The sequence below is a fragment of the Cynara cardunculus genome (genome assembly GCF_001531365.2).
Source record: "Cynara cardunculus var. scolymus isolate 2C chromosome LG 9, CcrdV1, whole genome shotgun sequence".
In the NCBI taxonomy this organism is placed as follows: Eukaryota; Viridiplantae; Streptophyta; class Magnoliopsida; order Asterales; family Asteraceae; genus Cynara; species Cynara cardunculus.
In genome coordinates, this window is record NC_037536.1 from 11,139,128 (window position 1) to 11,156,531 (window position 17,404).

At 30.7% G+C, this 17,404-nt stretch overlaps 1 protein-coding gene across 1 annotated transcript; it reads left to right on the forward strand.

Moving 5' to 3' along the window:
* Positions 1-6,342: 6,342 nt before the first annotated feature.
* LOC112518305 lies at positions 6,343-14,707 on the forward strand. The gene is made up of 2 exons (XM_025125955.1): positions 6,343-7,479; positions 14,461-14,707. Exons 1-2 carry the CDS (start codon positions 6,712-6,714, stop codon positions 14,521-14,523), a joined length of 831 nt encoding a protein of 276 aa, XP_024981723.1. The 5' UTR covers positions 6,343-6,711; the 3' UTR covers positions 14,524-14,707.
* The last annotated feature ends 2,697 nt before the right edge of the window (positions 14,708-17,404 follow it).

Below are 17,404 nucleotides of genomic sequence, written 5' to 3' on the forward strand. Positions count from 1 at the left end.
TATATATATATATATATATATATATATATATATTGTAGAGAAAGATTCATTTGAGGAGTGTTAAATATTTGAGAAATAAAGAAGTAATTCTAGGCATTCATCTGGTCAACATTTGCGGCTTTGACCGTGAAGCACCAGATAATTCTTAGCATGAGTATGCGAAAGATGGAGGGGGAGTTTCGTAACTTTTACAAATAGGTGACAAACGGGTTCCTATGTGAACCTATGTGATTCACATATAAACTATATGTTCATATATAAACTCGTTAATTAGTTCACATGTGAGTTATTTAACTGATTCATATATGAACCAATATGTGAATCATACGGATTCATATGTGAATCAATTTATTATTTCATATATAAATCACACGACTTCATATGTGAATTAGTTAAAATAGTTTATATGTAATTACACGAGTTCACATATGAACATATAGTTCATATGTGAAGCAAATAGGTTCATATATGAACCTGTTTGCCACATATTTGTAAAGTTACAAAATGACCTTCTCTATTTTTTGCATAGACACATTCTTTGACCAGTCAAAATCGCAATTCTTGACCAGTCAAATCTGATATTGACCAGTCAAATATGATCTTGACCGTATGAAGGCCTAGGATTATTTCTTTATTTTTCAAATATTTACCACTTTTCAAAATAATCTTTGGATATATATATATACATATATTTTGTGTGTGTGTATGTATGTATGTATGTATGTATGTATGTATGTATATATATATATATATATATATAATGATATCAAAATAAATATAATAAGATATTTTTTTACGATTTAATTTGTTTAAATTAAAAAAAAATACAATATAATTTTTATTGTTTTAGTATTTTTGCTTATTTCAATATGAAAACCTGGTTGAAATTTATATAGTGATTTGTTCAATTTTAAGTACAAAAATGAGAGTATGTATAAATCTTTCATTTGGATAAAATTTAAATAGTAAATTTTGAGGTTTTGAATAAAAAAACAATATGAAAACTGAAAATCCTAAATTTATGATGATAAACCTGAAGATCATTTGTTAGTGGTGTTCAATGATTTTGATGTTAAAATATCGATAATAAGTTGTTTATTGCAATGATAGAAAAAGAAACAATATAATTAAATCGTGGTTAACATAATTATTTTTTTTTAATTTAAACAAATCAAATTATAAAAACATTTCTTATTTTATTCGCTAAAATAAAATGTGATATGGTTTTATGTTTTGATTTATTCAAATTAACATTTTAATTACATTAAAACTATATTTTTTTTCACCATTACAATAAAACAATAAGATTAAATCGTATTTGGTATAATTAATTTTAACTTTTTTTAAACAAATCAAATCATACAATAATATCTTATTTGTTTATTTACCTTTTACATTTGTACAACCAATACAACACAATCTCAACCGTCTATTTGATTTGATGAATATGTGATTTCATAGAAGTTTTGATTGTTTCCTAATATAAAGTATTGATTATAATTAATGAACTCTATTCATCTTTCATAAATATTCAAATCATAATAAATAAACCTCTCATCATTTCTATAAATATCTCAATTAATTGGGTTGCATTGGTTGTAGAAATGGACATGGTTGCATTTGAAATATACCATATATATATATATATATATATTTGTGTATATAAAAATATTGTTTTTACTTTTTTATCGAAAAAAAAGACAAAAGAATAAGCAAACGGCTAAAATGGCCCTTGATTTAACGGAGTTAACAAAAGCGTTAGTCAAAAGGACTATGGGTAAAACAACTTGAATACCACAAGAACCAAATTCACAATAAACATACCATAGGGACCCTAATAATAGAAACATCAAACCAGGACCAAATCCACAATTCACGCTACTAATTATATTTATTTGTTATATATTAATACTCATTGGGTTTGTCATTGTTATGTTATTAAACATACACAAATACTATACATAAAAACTTGCTAATAAATACTTGGTATCGGGGTCGGGTCAATTTTGAAGAGTATACCTATCCCTTGTCACTCAAGGATTCTCCAATCAAATCGGTTTCAGATATTAGGTTCCCCATCGAGTATGGCACTTTTTGCCATCCCTACCCAAAAGGCCGATCATGCCCATTTTTGAAAAACAATCCCGATTAGGTATGATTAAGCAAATCTTGAATAAAGCACGTGATCGAGGACCAATTAGGCCTAGACCAACCCCACAGGAAAACTAGGTGTTGCATAGGAAAAGGATGGGCCAAATAAGACCGACTCAAGACTCCAAAAAAGATCGTTAAAAGGTACTTCCATGGCTAATTTTAGTGGAATTTAGTAGGCATGGGAATGAGCACCGACCCGTCGGGGAACCCGATCCATCCGCCCCGATCGGGGACGGGGATGGGGACAAGGACGGGGATCCCCATTTGTCTCAAACCAGGGATGGGGACGGGGAAGGGTATGGTACTCCCCGTCCCGCCCCGTACCCGTTATATATTAATTAATAAATTATATATATACATATATATACATATATATATATATATTATTTCAACTAAAGCGATAATTCATAATTTCTTTTTTTCTTAACTAGGTTTATAATCTAAAATTGTTATTTTTTGGATGTTAAAAGTAATATTTTGAATGTCAAATCAAAATACAATTACTCGCTAAGTTTTATATGTTACTCGATATGGTTTTATATTACTCAATATCTTTTGGTACACATGACTTTAAGTTTTCTTGGATTAATTGAATTTTTTTTGGTTTTAGGTTATTAGTTCGTATATGATGTTGTGGCTTTTTTGTATCAAATTAAACTCATTTTGGTTTTAGGTTTATTGCAAATGTTTGAGATTTAAACATGTATGGTCTCTCGCATATTTAATTTAAAATAACTTATATAAACGGAAAAAAAATCTTCGTTTCCCCGTTGGGAATGGGGATGCAATTATTTTCCCCAGCAGGGATGGAAACGGGGACGGGGATAGAGATAAATAGTCGGGAACGAAGACGGGGACTGAGGTCCTGATCGGTTATATTTCACACCTTTAGACTTAATGAAATTGGGCCGAAAATCAAGTATACAATACGGCCCAACGTCGTCTTTCCAAGTAATAAGTGGTACAAGTACCGGATTATCGTCCACAGAGATTGCAGTCAAAGTTAGATTAGAGTCCAATGAAAGAGATGATTTTAGATGACGATTTTGAAGACTTTTCTTTGATTTTAAGGTGATCCAAAACAAAATACAAAATATATAAAAGAAGCAAGGGTGTAAGACTTAAGGTGAGACCCAAACACAAATTYCAGCAGCCAATGCTGTAGCAATGCCAAAGGAATGCTACAGCAAGCAGTGTTTCGAAACTAAGTTTCACCATCTATTTTGAAGGCATTTCTCTCGGACTTCACCATTTCACTATCTTATAGCTTTCCACCCATATCTCTATGTGGTGTTCGGACCGGGGATAGTGACACGATGATGTATTCAAAATATATGGATAAACAAATCTCTTCGTTAAAAATCACTCTCTCGAGTCGATTCCCATATCATTCGAGTTGGCGTGTTCTTGATATTTCATCTCTGAATATATCACACTTTGACACTTTTGACAAGCGACCAACCCGTCGGGAGTTACGTTTTGAAAAACATAAATGACAAGTCTCCTTGTCGGCAACTTTCTCAAGTCTATCTCTTATGTCATCCAAGTTGACGTGCTTAATGATGGCTTATCTCTAAGTCCATCGCACTTTAACACTTTCAAGTGATCAACCCGTCAAGAAGTGTGCTTGGTTGTATAAAAACTCGAATGAAACAATGAAACGTCGTTTACGAAAACACTTAGCTACTTTCGTTTGGTTTGAAAATCTCACCTTTCCGTCTCACACCCAAGCTATAAAAACTTAGCAACTCATAACGGAAAGTAAAAAATAAATGACGGAAAGTAAAGACATAAATGTAAATTGCGTAAAGTAAATAACGATAAAATAAATGACGGAAATGTAAATGACGATAAAATAAATGATGGGAATGTAAATGACGAGAATGTAAATAGCGGAAAATAAATGACGGAATGTAAATGACGAGAAAATAAATAACGGAAAGTAAATAACGGGAAAATAAAAGACAATAAAGTAAATAAAGAAGAAGATGAAGATGAACTTGAAATCTTAAAGAACTTGAAAAACACCCTAGGAGAGGGTTTAAAGCAAAAGAAAGAAAAGTTGGGAGAAAAGAGAAGGAAGATTAGAGAGAATCCAATAGATGATGGATTAAAGGTGTCTGAAATATAGTAACCTTAGCCACCTATTTATACCCAAAATGGGCACAAAAAGACAAAAGAACTAAACTTGGAGGCTAAGTTTACCAACACTAGTTACATTACAACAAAAGCTTAACTAGCAAGTACAATCCTTAACCAAAGTTCAACTAGAAAGTACAAAAGCTTAACTAGAGAGTACATAAGCTTAACTAGAGAGTACAACTGATTTTCTACTAAAAATCCAGCCATTTTACAGCTGTATTCCACCTTCAAAAAGCCAACGTCTTGTTCATTAATCCCTCCAAAAAGTCGTGCAAGACCCAGGCCAACGTTGCACCAATGCTGTAGCATTTGCTGTTTTYACAAAAACTCTCAATTAGCTTCAATTTTGCATGCCATCAAGTCAACCACAACATTTAGCTTCATAATAACAAAAGTATAAAGAAATAAATGAAAAGGACTCAATTTGGGAATGAAAATAAATTATTGTAACTAAAAAGTCCTAAAAAGAGCGCGTTATGTGTTAAATTCTCAACACATATCAGGTCCCCGTCCCGTCCCGTCCCTTTTTTTTTTTTTTCATTCCTCATAAATAACTAGTTTCAATAATATTATTAGAATTGGTGATTTAGCATAAATAGAGTAGAGGTTTCATTTTGTTTCATTCATAAAATTTTAAATTCTTATTCTAACATTCTTAAGATCTAACTATCATATTCTTGAATCTTCTTGTGGCCATGAAAGTTCAAATGCGGTAACTCCAGGCTATCTGCAAAACATGTGATCGCTCTGGGATTAGTCGGCTCGTATAGCGGGTTAGATATCCAGGTTAATCAAAAAAAAAATTATCATATTCTTGTAAGTTTTGTATTATTGTAATTTTTTGATCTTTTCCTATTCTCAAAAACCGACAATACAATCAGATTTTTTCTACATCATCAACAATCTCAAAAATTACGAGATTACCCTCGAACACAACTATAAAGCGGTAATTAAGGAACATTACAATTTCTTTGTACTTGATAGGAAACAAAAGCATGCACAAGGTAAAACATGTGGGAATCTCTCATGGCTCAAGGAAATATCATGTTGAAACGTCACACGAATTATTACTTTTTCCTCAAACGTGGTGAATCATAGTATGAAATGCAAATTGATTTAGCTGGCCAAAAGTTTACAATAAAGGTATTCGTTGAAGTTGGAAAATGAAGACAGTGATACAAGATGGACGATCATCTCAACATTTAGAATGTGAACATATCACATCGTTGAAACAAAAACATGATTCAGCTGAAAATGGTTTATTAATACGGCCATTTACTGATAACCGAATATAAATTGGATTTTTTTTTAAATTTTAATTTGAAATACTTCTTACATTTTTCTTAAACATGTGACATTGTTGTTAATGTTTAATTGAATATTTTTAACCACAAAGGTGGTGTCTGATTGGTTTGAGTTTGGCTTCAAAGGTCAAAAGTACCAGGAGGTCCCAGGTTCAAATCCAAGTAGGAATAAAAATCCCTTTGTGGCTACGGATGTTCAAATACGGTGACTTCGGGCTATCTGCAAAGCAAGTGGTCGTCCTGGGATTAGTCGGCTCGCATAGCGGGATGGATATCCAGGTTAATAAAAAAAATATTTTTGTCTTTTTTTTATCAATGTGGATATCCAACCCGCTATGTGAGCTGACTAATCTCAGGACGACCACCTGCTTTGCAGACAGCCCGGAGACACCGTATTTGAATCTCTGTGGCCACAAGGGTATTCTTATTCCTCCTTGGATTTGAACCTAGGACTTCCTGGTACTTTTTGACATTTGAAGTCAAGCTCAAACCAATCAGACACCATCGTTCTGGTTTCATATCCCAAACAAATATTGATGCAATGAACACAATCTTTTCCTAACTACCAACTTGACAAATAATCCAAAATTTGAAATATTTACTTTTTGAGTCAATATTTAATTTTGTAAACTTAATTTTTGGTGGTATTATAACACACTTTTGCCAACCCATGTGATCTTTGTCACCCCTCCATTTGCTAATTCCTTTTTTAAATTCACACCTCCCTTCCCCCTTTGCTCTCCATTTCCCACTTCAAAAATGCATGATTCAGTTCCAATTTAAACAAAATTACCATCAAAATCTCCATATTTTTCCTTAAATTTTTTCAACCAATCCTTTTACTTCTTGAAAAGGGTACCCAACAAAGCTTCTTCTTTACAGTCTCAAATGGTTTCTGTGCATGTGAACCTTGGGTGAAAGGTCACCTTCCTTGGCTCTTTCTGAGGTTTTCTAGCTTAAAAGATTCTCAAGTTTTTGATTTAATTAATGGGGTTTTTTTGTTATTTAGAAATTAAAAAAAACCCATTAAATTCTTGATGAGTTGAGTTCATATGTAGCTTGATTATTGCATCTGGTTTTGGAGATATTGAATCTTGTTGGAGGGTTAAAAATGGGGTCTTTTAGTGGTTTAGGGATTGGTTTAAGTTTCCTTTTTGGATGTGTGATTTTAGGGTTTGTTGCAGAGCTCTATTATCTTCTATTGTGGAAGAAGCAAAGAGAAGATGTTGAAAACCAGAATCTTTCTTCTTCCAATTATACCCCTACCCATCTTTCCTCTTGTTTCAAAAACCCTAATTCTTCGAACACCCAACAGAAAGATTTGCAGAATTGTGTGAATGAGATTGAGAGTCGGGGGAAACAACAAAACTCAACACAAAAGGATCCGCCATTGAAGGGTTTTGGAGAAGAAAGCTTGGATCTTGAGCTCATGAGGCTTCATAACTTATGTGGGCCTCCAAGGTTTCTTTTCACAATCAATGAAGAAACCAAAGAGGATTTGGAATCAGACAGCAGAAAGGGTTCAAGAACCAGAAGTCTGAGTGAGCTTCTCTGCACACCAGAAACACCAATCTGTTGTTCATCGCCATTGAAGGGCCCACAAGCTCCCAATTTGGAAGGCTATTTGAATCCATTGTATGATTCTGATACCAATGAGTTTGAGTTGAATAAAGTCAGATCTTCACCACCTCCAACATTCAAGTTCTTGAGAGATGCAGAGGAGAAACTACTGAAAAAACTGATGGAATTAGAAGCTGAGAAAAGGGGAAATTTGAGAAGGAATCAAGATGGAGATTGTTCAAGAAAAACAGAGGTGGAGGGTAAAATGGTAAAAAGAGAAGGAGGGATTCATCATCTTCAAATGTCAGCATCTTCACAGGTACTTCCATTGTCTTCTTCTCCATCAAAGTGAGGTTTAATTTATGATTTTATTTTCTTTTTGTATTAATTGAATTTACACCTGTTTCTGTTTCTGTTACTTGTTCAAATATGAGTTAAACAAAGCATAGGGGTTTAATTTAAAATTAATGATGTGATTAGTTTAATTAATTATGTGATTAATGTTCACATGATTTCTATAACATGTTTAGGTTTATTTGTGTCTTTAATTTTGAGAAGACGAAAATAAAACCACAAGGATGGTATCTGATTGGTTTGAGCTTGGCTACAAAGGTCAAAAGTACTTGAAGATCACAGGTTAAAATCTAAGGAGGAATAAAAATTTTCTTGTGGCCATGGATGGAGGTTCAAATGGGGTGACTTCTGGCTATCCGCAAAGCAGGTAGTCGTCCTGGAATTAGTCGACTCGCATAACGGGTTGGATATCTAAGGTTAATAAAAAAAATTGAAAATTAAAACAAAAAGATGAAAATTGGGTTCCATCTTGTTGTATTGTATTGTATGTAATCAAGAGTTAGTTTTTAATAATGTTGCCACCAACCACCCTCCACCATTTAACATTGATATTGACTTGTTGACAACCTAATTTAAAATGTCATAAATTGTGTTATTTTTTAACAATCAAAATAGACAAGTCTTATGTTTTTCTTACACCAAATTTATCTATATTATATTATAAAACATTTGATAAAAACTTTTAAAAATTATTTTTTATACATGAAGTATTATTTATTGATGCATATTACTTAAAATTCAAGATCACAAGTAAATTGTATATGAGTACCATTAATTAAAGTTTTTTTTTAATTTGTGTACCTAACTATAGATAACCATAATCAAATATGAGATAAACATTTTATTTTGAATATAAAAAATTTAAAATATAATTAAGATAATCATTAGTTATAACAAAATACTTAATTATTATCTTTATAAAAAATTATATTATTAAACGAAAAATAAATTAATTTGTTATTAAATCCAATTTAAATTATAAATAAAATATTAAATTAAAGAAATTACACAAAAAAACAATAACTTTAAATGATAGATTTAATATTATTATAGATATGTACTATTTTTCAAATTTTTATGATATTTTTAAATTTATATTTTATTCAAAAATAAAAATAATATCGTTTTCTCAGAACCACTAAAAACCGTATTATATCGACGGAGATAAGTAATAAAATGAAACATAATTAAAATATATTTCGCTATATCATACGAGCACTCTTATAGTTATAGTTTAAAAATTATATTATAATATTTAATTTGACATAATTTAATAAGAATGGATTTTTTTTAAAAGGTTTTTAATAAAGAGATAGATGAAAAATATGAACACCAAGTCACATTATCTTATCGGATGAATATGGTAAGAACCAAAAATCTTATCCGGTAAAAACGAGACAAGGACCAAAAGTCTTACCTGGTAAGTAAGAGCGACGACTTTTACCATGCTTACCGTGTAATTTGTTGCATATGATACTGTTTTGATGGATTGAAATCTTATCCGATAGGTAAATGATAGCATTGAATTTTACTGGTAATCGTTTACTGGATAAATATTTGGTAAACGGTTCTTAAGTAAGATATGAACCATTGGAAGGGAAAGTAAAAAAATTATTAATTTTCTTTTAAAAGATTTCTTTTTATTTATGTCACGTAATTATAATCATGTATTATCCACATAACCTTGTTTAAACTAGGTAAGCAAAAAAAAATATCAGTTTAAAAGGTAACAGGTTATTTATTGATATAATGAGTAAATTTTTTAAAATATAATACTTTAATAAAAAATAATTTGAAATTATTGTTGTAATAAAAAAAACGAAAGTACAAAATGCTATAATTAAAAAATTTACGAAAACAGATTACTATTTTATACAATTAGCTTTTTAAAAAATTACATCTATTATTAATTAAAAGACTTCAAATTTATGTGTTTTAGGTGAAACACATAAATTTATTGTGCTACAATCGGGAGATCTTCATCGAAAAATACGTTCTTATATATGCACAAGGTCTGGGATTTTTCAGACTTGGATTTGTGCCTTTCGATCCCGTTTTCAGTGAGCAAAAAAGGCTCAGGGTTCTTAGGTCAATGGGCTTTTCGATTGCAAAAAGGCTCGATAGGACTTTTATAGTCTAGCATTGATTGTGACTCTTCCTAACTTTTTCGGCCTCGACTTGCCCCCAAATGTTTAGCCTGATCGGGTTTTGAGGTCTGGCCTGATTCAGGTTTCGGGTTTGAGTTTTTTTTTGCATCTTTAGACGTTATAGATGGTATTTCTATATTATTTCACCTTACACAACCCAAATTTCAAGTGGAGTACATTGTGTTACTTTGGTTTTATTTTTTTCAAACGTCAAGGATGAATCTATACTATATTATAAAGCATTTGATGAAAACTCTTAAAAATCATTTTGTATGTATGAATTACTGTTAATTAATGCATATTACTTAAAATTCAAGATTACAAGTATATTGTACATAAGTACAATATATTAAAGCTCCATTTTTAGATTCGTATATCTAACTGTAGATAAACATAATCAAATATAAAATAAACATCTCATTTTAAATATAAAAACTCTAAAATGTAATTAGAATAATCATTGACTTTAAAGAATTATATTATTAAATCAAAAATAAATTANTTTTAAATTGTTATTAAAATAAAAAAATATAGAAAGTGAGGGGTTTGTTGGGCTAATTTATATAAACATTAGGATTTAAGGAAATAACAAAAAGATAATAAAAAAAAAATAGAAGAAAAAATCCAAGGGAAATAGTCAAATAGGAAACCTTCTTCCCATATGAAGATTTTTATGATTTTTTTTAACTATCGGTGTCTCGTGATTCGGTTTGGAAAATCTTTAATAGTCTTGTAGGATTCGAACCAGTGACTTTTAATGAGAGTTACCAAAGACGCAAACTTTATTGCCAATTAAGCTAACTCCACTAGTTTTTTTTTTATTGAATAAAACCCCATAAGGTTAAGATTATGATTTTCATAGTTATCAGTGTTTAGGTTTATTCTATAAATATAAAAGGTTGACCGATTCAATCAAACTTTAGATTAAACTATGAAATCTTGAGCTTTCTTTGTTATAAATTTGATTTAAGCTTGAGATATATGATTCAAGACTTAGAGGTAAATTCCAGTTCCAAACTATGAGCTAATCTTTTATTGTCTTTTTTTTTTTCGAGTTTTTGAATTAATTGGTCAGATATATTTACGTTTTTAGGGTTGTTGGGTTGAACACCAGTAATGGTACTTCTAACCAATTTTGAAGTTACCCAAATTGGCCTTATTTTGCTTTGATTTATGTACAAATTTAATAGATTTGTGTATAAAATAATCATACTAACCATTGTCGTGTTGAAAGATTGATTTGGGGTGGTTTGAAAATTGGTCTATAAATCGGGTTTGGCTAAGTTTTTGGTCCTCTTCACTTAGCCCTCTCCAGCTTTTAACTTTACTTAGAACATCTTCAACATCTATGTTATTTTAGAAATTTTGGAGACTTGGGAAAATGTTTGTTGCAACAACTACGCAAAACGCTCCTTAAAAATTGAGAAAAAAAAAAGTTAAAGAGAGGGGAAAAATCTCCAAATTTGGAATAAGAAAGAAAACATATCATGCTCTTAAAAATTGGAGTAAACTGTGATTTTTATCCTTGTGGTTTCTTATTTATCACTGTTTTCATCCTTGATCTTTAAAAATTGAAGTTTATTTGAGAGTAAATTACATTCCTGGTCCCCCTATGGTTTGCGGTTTGTTTAACTAAAGTCCTTAAAACGCATTTATTACACTTTCAGTATATGTGGTATTCAAAAACGAACGCTCTTAAATCTCGTACTCTAACATAAATAAAAAAGATTTTTTTTAATCAGTCTCTTTTTTTCATTATATTTCATAAACCTTTTATTATTAATCATGGATTTGTTCATATAATAAAAACTACAATTAAAAAAATTATAACAAAAGAGAATTTTTAAATAGTTAATTTGATACTAATATTGATATTTTTTTTAAAGTTTTATATTATATTCAAATTTATATTTTATTCAAAAATAAAAAGATTATTGTTTTCTCAAATCCATGTTAAACCATAGTATATTGACAGAGACAAAGAATAAAACAAAATATTAAAATCAAAATATATCTCACTACATTGTATGAGTATCCTTCTAATATAATATAATACATAATTACAAAAAGGCGATTTCTAATGTCCTTCAAAAGTAAAAGGAAATATGGGCCATATCATAATTAATTGTAAGTATGGTGGCCAAAATGTAATATATATAAATGCAGTTAAAAGGTGATGTTAGGCACAAAGCAATTGGGAGTATTAACATTAGACTTTACTTTTGGTCATCAAATTTGGTAGGAGGTGAAATGCATTCACATCTACTCATTCAATTACTTTCTTAAAATAACTCATAAACTTCACATTAAGGGACCATTTATCTAAACACTTACGCGGTAAGTATTTATCGGTAAAATTCAACAATATCGCTTACTTATTGGGCAAAATTTTATTCACTAAAATGCATCGTAAGCAATAATTTATCCCGATAAGCGCTAACAATGGTAAGAGTCCTCGTTCTCACTTACCAGGTAAGACTCTCGTTTCTTGCATTTGTTCTTACTGGGTAAGATTATTAGTCTTTGTTATAGTCATCTGGTAAAGTGAAGTGACTTAGTAAACGTTACCCGGGTAAGCGTTTGGTAAACGGCACCTAAACTATGTTTTTAGTCCTTAATTTATGGATTGCTAAAACTTGTTGTTTTTGATTTTGTGTATTTGAAATTACGGTTATCGTTTTTATGGTTTATAACTCATTGTTTTTTTTTTTGTCTGTGGTTTATAATTTATTGTTGTTTTCGTCCCTTCGTACTTAACGGTAACTCCTATCGGAAGTTAGTCTCAGGAACAAAAACAACAACGAATTGCAGGCCACAAAGACAAAAAATTATAGTTTACTTTGAAGTTCATTAAAATCTCTAAATCGAAACTACGATTATTTATTTATTGACGTGTTATCGATAAGTTATTGGATTAGTTTTTATTATATAAGAAACTCACGTAGAAACACTTGAATACTTGACTCCTCGTGGTCAAAGAAACCAAGTCCGATCAAATCTTGAAACGTTGTTAGAAAGAAACGTCGCTTTTGAATGTTTGAAAAGCGAAGTAGTGAATTCAAACAGTGTAGTGAGATATACTGGTGTAAATTTACTCTTAGGTTGTGTTTGTCAAACTAATTTTTAATTTTAAAAAAAATAGAATTATAAGGATGTTTATTTAAATGGTGCTATTTTGTTCTTTATAGATTGTAAGATTGAGTCTTATAACCATAAGAGTGGTGCCTGATTGGTTTGAGTTTGACCTCAAAGGTCAAAAGTACCAGGAGGTCTCAAGTTCAAAGCTAATGAAGAATAAAAATCCCCTTGTGGCCACGGATTTTCAAATACGGTGACTCCGGGCTATCTGCAATGCAAGTGATCGTCCTGAAATTAGTCGGTTGGATATCTAGGTTGATAAAAAAAATTAAGTGTTATACCTAAATTTTGTTTATTAATCCACCAAAGTTTTAATTAAAAAATGGAAAATGTTGAAGTTGTGTCATAATCACTTTAAATGTGGGCACATGTCTTGTTGATGTAGATTTATTTATTTATGTTTTAATAATACCGACTTATTTCTTTTTTTAGTTCTAAATAATTATTTATTGATTGATTTTTTTTCAAATCTGATGCTAATTATTTTCTTCATAATAAATATATTAATTAATAGCATCAAGATTATAAGGTTACTTTATTTTGTTTATAAGCTTAAACCAGTTGAAGGGTAATGGAAACTATATCGATGGTGACCCATAAATACTTTTCTTAAAACTAAATTAGAATAATAAACGCTAAATCTTATATATATATATATATATATATATATATACACACACACACACAATTGGTATCACGTGATACCAGTTGTTTTCGTGAGATCCATAAGACCACTTTTTTTACACTTGAAACTTTACAGCAAAACGCTGTGAAGGTAACCTTCACAGTGTTTTTGCTGTGAAGGTTCGGCTTCTTTTTTTACCTTCACAGCGTTTTGCTGTAAAGTTTCAAGTGTAAAAAAATGGTCTCACGGGTCTCACGAAAACAGGATTGTCTCACATGAACCCAACCCTATATGTGAGAAAAGTATTTATCGGACTATGTGAGAAAACAGGCTGGTCTCACAAAAACAGGATTTTTAAAAAAAATGAAAACTAAATTATATATATATAGGCATAGGATTATGTGAGAAATGGACTTAAAGTGAGAAGTGGACTTAAAGTGAGAAGGGTAAGAAGAGTTTTAAGTCCTTGATCAATTTTAATTAGATTTAATCTAATGGTTAAGAATAATTCCCAATTTAACTCATCAAATACACTGGAAGGGTATTTCTGTCCTTTTGTAATTTTTTTTATCTTTAGTCTCATTCATTTCAAAATGTCGCGTTCCAACTCTTCACGAGAATTCTCTCTACTTCGCCGAAGAAATCTCTCCCTCAACTAAAAGGCACCAGAGAAGTACATAAGTTGTAGCGTGATCTTCTTCTTCTTCACCGTTACTCCTACGATTGATCATCGATCATAAACCTTATCTCTTTGGTCATTGAATAGCTTTAGAAAACCCAAAAACACAACTATGATTGCGGATAGTCTCGTTGCTTTGAGATCTTTAATGGCTTCACATACTCCATCTCTCGATGCCCAGTTGTTCACTGAAGATTATCACCATGTTCTAGTTTAAACTTTCCTTATCTAGATCTTGTACTCTTTTTTGATTTGTTGCAATGTCAAACAATTTGCAGTTGAAGTTTTAATTAGTTGAGGTATAAGTGCATTCATTAATACATTATTAAGCATGGTTTTCTCCCTTTATGTTCTTAGCTTTGCGTAAATGAAGCGAATATGACAAGATTGTTGAAGGGAAATGATACACAAAAAGGTTGAATGAGAAACAATTACTGCTCTACTGCAAGTTACCTGCCACAGACCCAAGGATTGTAAAAAATGATAACTTGCAGGTATCAGTTTTTGCATCATCATGTTCGCCATTTTGTTTCAAGCAAAGTAGTGATCTTGATCAAACACTAAAAGAGCCCAAATGGCTATCTCTCAAGCATTTCTTTTGTACTTGATTTTTAATGTACTACCCATGGCAATCTTTGAGGGTAGTTCAGCCATTTCACATCCTTGTATTTAACCTTTTGTTTCGTTAGTACAAAATACTCTCTCAAGTATTTCTTTTGTCACATGGATATTGTGCTAGATTTTGGAGATGTGTGTCACGTACAATGCCAATTTATGAAGGTTATGTGTTTCTGCATGCCACCCTTCGTATTGATCTTGCTAGGGCATGACCTTACAGATTCTCTCGTGAAAAACTTGACTAAAAGAGGTTACATGTTCACCACCATTTTGTTTGAAATTGTGATTATTCATATTGTTCGCGTGGATATTGTGGGGGCATCAAGTTTGTTTGTTGTTGTGATCCAAAGTCTCTCTAACTATGAGGTATAATTTCGAAACACTCGATTTATTCCGGTTCATATGGGTCCTTGTAGAGTTACTGTTTTATTTTCCGCTGTATTTGAGATCCCATAACCTAACATTGTAAACCTCCCAATCTTTCAAGCATATCACATAACTTTTTGAAACACCTTCTATCCATCCTAAGTTGTGATATGCACATGGTATCACTATCATAGGCATACCTATGCGACATTGCAGATCGATCCATATTTGACAAGGAATATTGAACACGTGGTCTATCCCTTCTATGTTTGGCTACTAAACAGTAAACTGTAATGAAAAACCATATATTAGTGCTCAAAGCTTCATCAAAAAATGATCTCATTATCCTACGTTTGCGTGTTGTGAGGCTAAGTCCGGCCATTTTCTGTTTATAATCCATATAAGAAATATGTTATTACAGAAGATCGTTTGCAAAAGTAATCTTATAATGCCAAGTCGAGATGCATTCAACATAACATATTTTAGAAAACAAAACTATGTGTTTTAATCTATTCATGTATGTTAGAAGAAAACACAGCCATGGATATACACAACATTCAATAATCAAACAAAAGAAGAAAAGGAGAATTAATCACTTTAAGAAGCAGAAAAAATGAAGAACGTATATAAATAAAGAGCACAAATTTGGTGTGCAGAACTCTTTTCGAAAATAAATCATAAAGCAAACAGATTTTAAGCAAACATAAATCGAAGCATAAAACTGGAAGCATAGAGATGACGAGATGGAACCAGCAAACATGAATCACAAAAACAGAAATCGAAGACTAACCTAACCAGAAAAAGGTTAGGGAAACCGAACCAGAAAACTTTTGCAGAAATCGAACCAGAAAACAGGTTAGGGAAATCAAATCAGAAAACTTTTGTAGAAACCGTACCAAAAAACAGGTTAGGGAAATCGAACCAGAGAACTTTCGCAGAAATTGAACAATAATGGAGAAACATGTGTGAAGTCGAACCTGGGTGAAGACTGGTGTCGCGATGGACAAGACGTTGGTTCGTAATAGAGATGACGAGATGGAAGGCGTTGGCTATTTCACAAGTTAGGGTATATTTGGGGTCGGAGGGTACTTTTGGAAATATGAAAAAGTTAAATTCCATTCCTTTAAAACACCACATATATTTCATGGAATGTCAAAATACCTCATCCGTGGAATTTGACGGAAATTAAAGATTCATTTTGGTAAAAAGAACGAACCAAACAACGAAATGAAATGTGATCAAAGGAATTCAACATTCTAATTCCATCAGATTCTTTTGAAATCTATGAACCAAATGTCACCTTTGATTTATTTATTTTTTTTAATTTTAATTAATTAATAACTTTTTTTATCAAGTTTTATATAAAAAGTTTAAATATACTTTTGATAAAATAATTTCACAATTTTCATCAAATATCACATGTGATATATACGATCAAATTCATATGTGATAAATGTATATACTTTTCTTAATCATATGTGATAATCGTAGATATTTTTGTTAATCATATGTAATTATGTATACTTACATTTATAGATCTTTTTGTGATGTAAATATTAACACATGATAATACGTCACTTATATTTGGACGTATATTATCGTATATGATATGTATATAAATTCACATAGTGGATCATATAGATCATATGTGATATGTAATAGATTATATGTTAAACGGAGTTTATCATATGTGATTCAAAATATGGATCCAAAAATTATAGAAAAAATGGTGAAAGAAATTTATGAATTAGTTGTAGAGATGACATGTAATATTTGATGAAAATTTTGAATTTTTTTTATCAAAATATATATACAAAAAAGTTATATAAAACTTTATAAAATAATTACGAATTTATTAAATTCAAAAATAAATAAATCTAAAAGATATAATTAGATTTTTAAAGATTTATATAATTCAAAATGATAATTATCCTAATTTTTAAAATTATTTTTTAGTTATGTTTTTTTAATTGATGTATTATGTAACTCATATTCCTTCTCGTCTTCTCGAAAATTAGTTAACTTCTCGTATGACTCTCTCTCTCGCTGTATGTGTGTGTGTGTGTGTATATATATATATATAAAGAATGGACCATTGTAGTGTCGAATGATCATAATGCTAAACATGACAATTTGTTTATGAATGAGGAGGAAGAAAAGAGTTTTGAGGTTGATGATTCTCATGATGATGTTGTTGTTGATAATGAAGAGATGGCTGCAAAATATGAAAAAGACAGCGAGGCAACAATGGCTGAGTAGATTCAGACACCAAAGAGGAAAGTTGCCGAGAGAAGGAAGGTATTATCATCACCACCAC